We start from the raw sequence: 4168 nt of genomic DNA on the forward strand, positions 1-4168 counted from the left end.
AGGTTATCAATGACAACAGGGCTGCCGCTGGGCGGTGGGTGACCCGGGGCCAGCGTGCCCATCTGCCGCAGAGACTTGAGCCTGTCCCCACATCCAAGGACATGATGCTTGTAGCTCCTCCGCTCTTTTTTGAAGGTGTTTCAGGCCAGACCCGTGAACATGATTGAGCCTGTTCCTATATAAAGCTTGAACCACTGCGCCGGTAAGAGTCAACCTTACCGCTGTCCTCTGCATTGAAGTCTCTGTTTGAGGAGGAGCAGCTGAGCAGAAGTGGCAGGGGAAAGCTCACCCCACGTGGTCTGCTGCGCGGGGTGATCTGGACTGCGGGGAATTGCCTTCACGGCCGTGCTCTCGTACAGGCAGAGGAGCTGTTTGAAAACAGGATTCCCACCTCCTCACGGGGTGCGTGATGAGCAGCAGAACAGACTCTGTCACACATTTTGTGCACAAGGTGTGGTGCAGGGCGTGACGTTGAGTAGCAGGGTAAAGGCGGCCACTGGAGCTTCACTCCAAATCTCGGTGCTTTTTGGGTCCTTTATTGGGGCATCCTCTGCCAGGTGCAGAAATTCCAAATCCGAGTTATGCACACAAGTACCAGCGGTTTTCTTGTTCACTGCTAAGAAGTGATAAAGCCTCGACTAAAAACTCGGTCAGTAGTTCCACTATTTTTTCAGCTTTTGGAATGAAGCTGGCCTGACAGTAAATCCTTTACTACTTGACTTTTTCAGTCCCCCTGAAAGGTGTGTTGCACCTTTCCCGAGTTGCCAGTGTTAACTGTTAATGGTTCAGGTCCAAGTCACCAGATTGCTCCAAGCACCCTCAGGCGCAGCACGTGGGGCCTGATGGATCACCCAGCTCAGCAAGTGCTCTCCTGCCTGTTCCTTTCTTCTCCAAGATGTCCCCCTGATCCCTGTTACTATCAGTGAGAGCCAACAAACGGATCCTGGCAGTCCCTTCCTCATCCAAATTATGGCCACCCTGCTGGCTGATGGCAGCCTCACTCTGTGGGGAGTAGTGGAACAGCTTCTCCAGTCACAGCTTAATCTGTTTATGGTTGGTTTCCCCTGACCCATTGTTGTTGCATTGGTTGCAGATGATGCTGTACTTTGAATTTTCTGGTTTTGAGTCAACCAGCTTGTAGTAGGTACTCGTCATGACCTACCTCCTGTTTCCTGTATTTTCCTTCCAGTTTTTGGAGAATTCATTGAGCCTCGTTCTGCTGCCTGCCATCCCATCTCAGCAGTGGGATGGGTTGCCATGGCCACCTCCAGTCTCATTGTATAAACAACAGGCAGTTCTCTTCAACATTCTTTTCCTTTTTCAAACCCCCCCCTTGTCTAACAAGTCTTCAGCTTATTGAGGCAGATTCTTTCTTTTTTCCTTCTTTCTGTCTCTCGCACCCTGGGCTGTGTTAGCAGGAGTGCTTCCCACACACATTATTCTGTGAGTTTGTCTAGTCCCCCCTAGGAGCTAATCTTGGAACGAGGACCTGTACATATTTGATCAAGATACCTTCTCCCTTACCTGGCCGCGTGTCCTTCCTGACAAAAAAAAAATGATCCTTCTTTGAATTAATATTCCAGTCATGTGTGGAGTCAGTCATACCAACTGCGTAACGATTTGGGTCAGTCTCAGCTGCACTTCTGGCATATTTGCCTCCGGCAACACATACTTGTGGCAGCAGTGATGTCCAGAGTTCATGCACACGTGCTACTCCTCCAGCTGTTTCTTTCTGTGAGACAGGAGGTGGCTGGTTGTGGAATGTCCTCGTAGTTATTAATAGCGATTTTATCTGCCGTGCTGGGGTAAGGGCTGTTAAACATGAAGGTCCAGAAGCAATTTCCACTCCTGTGGCCACAGACGCTTAGTAACTCAGGAGGTTTGAATCCTTAATTCATAGTTTAGAGTGCAATTCACTTGGGCATGAGATTTCAACAGTTTCTTCATTTCCCCACCCCCACCCCCCATCTCTTCTCTCCTGGCTAGGTGATAGCAATTGTGATGGATCTGTTTACAGACATGGAAATCATGTGTGACCTGCTGGAGGCCTCGAGCAGACGGCACATCCCTGTTTACCTGATCCTGGATGAAGAGTACTTGAAGCACTTTGTGGAAATGTGCAATAAAATGGCTCTTACTCAAGACAACTTCCCAGTAAGTTTCCAGTCACACACTGGATATGATAAACAAGTCTTGGCATCAATAAAACCCACATACCCTCTGTTGTGTTCCCTCTGCCTCGACCCTAGGACCCACCACCTCATCTTTCACTATCCCAGGCTGAGAGACCGTGGCTGTTTTGTCTCGGAGGTCTGATCGAAGCTCAGGGGAAGGAGTGGGTGAGCCTCGTGTCCCACAGCCTGATGTTTTGTGGTCCTTGCTTCAGTTTTGCACACAAGAGTGTGAAGTGGCGGGCAGTAAGATGCGTTACTGAGCGCTTTGCTGGACTGGTGCGGATAGGCAGGCAGAGGTAGACCAGAAAGCATACGTTCATATGGACCTGCAACCTCTTCTGCTCTTGTTCCCCTCTCAGCCCCTGCGCGAGGACGTAGAATTGCAGGACTTTAGAGTTCAGATCCCTGAGGTCAGTTCAGGCTGTGGCCGGAGCTGCTGTAGTGCAGCAGCTGGGTGGGGAAGGGAAGCAGTGAGTCCCTTCAGATGCCCTGTTGAAGAAGCCACCGTTTCCTGCCAGCAGCCACACGTTAAAAACCTCGTGTTAAGATCTGCTTTTAGGCTTTGTGGTTCAGTTGTGGGTTAATGAGGGGCTTGTACAGAGCCCAGTTCCCCTCTCAGCGGCTGCCCACGAGCAATGAGGTGAGTGCTCAGAGCAGGCAAGCAACAAAAATCAACGTTTCAGTGTGACGAGCTCTCTTGGGAACTCGCAGACTCGGAAATGACCCGAGTATCTTGTCACTCCCCACATAGTCTTTCTGGCTCCCACCTGTCGATGGAAGTTGGTTTTTTTGTTGTCATTTGTTAGTCCTGCAAGGCCAACAGTCCTGGCCGTGCTCCTTCGCTGAGGACACAGGTTTCCCTGGAGGACTGTTCCTCTTGCAGCCACCAGTTCCAGAAGTTTCCCCTTTATCTTGGTGGGGAACACTTGGAAGTTGTTCAGTGACCTCAAAACCATTCTTAACTAAAACCAGGCTGGGGAATATTGGCTATTAGGAAAAAATTCTTTACAGAAGGGTTGTGAAGCATTGGAACAGGCTGCCCGGGGCAGCGGTGGAGTCACCATCCCTGGAGGTATTTCAAAGACGTGTTGATGTCGTGCTGAGGGACGTGGTTTAGTGGTGACCTGGCAGTGCTGGGTTAATGGTTGGACTTGATGATCTTGAAGTTCTTTTCCAAACAGAATGATTCTGTGAAAATGCAAACGTAATGTTTTACAGCATTCAAAACAGATGCAGTTACAAATGTCCCATTTTCACCCATCTACACAAAGGTGTAGAGAGGCTTCCTTCTTCCCCGTGTGCATGATGCTCTGTCTTTTCTCGCTTCTCACAAGCCAGACCCATGTCATCACGCCTCTTGAGATGGCAACAGTTCATGCTGGAACATGTTTGCTTTCATAAACAACTGCATCACTGAAGTCACCTGGTGGATCCAGATATGTTCCATCTCTCCAAAAAGTGTTTTATTTGCTTCTTGTCCAAGAGCCTGTCATTGTTTTTAATTAAAATTAGAACGAGCTTACATCCAGGGAGAAGTCGACGTCTCTTTGTTAGATGTGATGTCACGTCTTGTGCTTGAATGACTAATTAACACTTGCCCCCCCCGTTCAGCGACTCGTCAGCAGGGCTCTGTGGGAAGTGCCTCTTAGGCTGATGCGTCTCAGGCAGTACATTAGCATGATATTCACACCTGAGTGGAATGAGTGTGCATGTTTTATTCCTGACTCTGAGTTGTAACAGGATATGATGGTAAATCTCCATTTGGAATATTTGGTGGCAGTTTGGGGTTTAATGAGGAATTTGGGGCAATGCCCCTGCAGCATCTTACTTCTAAGAACACTGTGTGAGCCCACTGGTGCCTAATCTTGGGCTGAACATCAGCAAGTCCTGCCCACAGTGGTGCCTCAAGCACTGGCAGCAGTCACAGCAGAAGGCTGAATGGTGGATTAATGGTGGATTAATGCTGGGTTTTTTCCAATGGCCATCTGCTGAAC

The 4168-nt window shown here is 49.2% G+C and overlaps 1 protein-coding gene across 1 annotated transcript in view; it reads left to right on the forward strand.

Annotated features, from left to right (window-relative positions):
• Positions 1–4168, forward strand: part of FAM83C (family with sequence similarity 83, member C) — a 26850-nt gene that overhangs the window by 5978 nt on the left and 16704 nt on the right. The window contains exon 2 of the mRNA XM_010135146.1: positions 1987–2154. Within this exon, the coding sequence (XP_010133448.1) occupies positions 1987–2154 (168 nt within the window). The remainder of the gene's footprint in view (positions 1–1986; positions 2155–4168) is intronic.

The sequence above is a fragment of the Buceros rhinoceros genome, unplaced genomic scaffold, assembly GCF_000710305.1.
Source record: "Buceros rhinoceros silvestris isolate BGI_N320 unplaced genomic scaffold, ASM71030v1 scaffold21054, whole genome shotgun sequence".
Taxonomy (NCBI): domain Eukaryota; kingdom Metazoa; phylum Chordata; class Aves; order Bucerotiformes; family Bucerotidae; genus Buceros; species Buceros rhinoceros.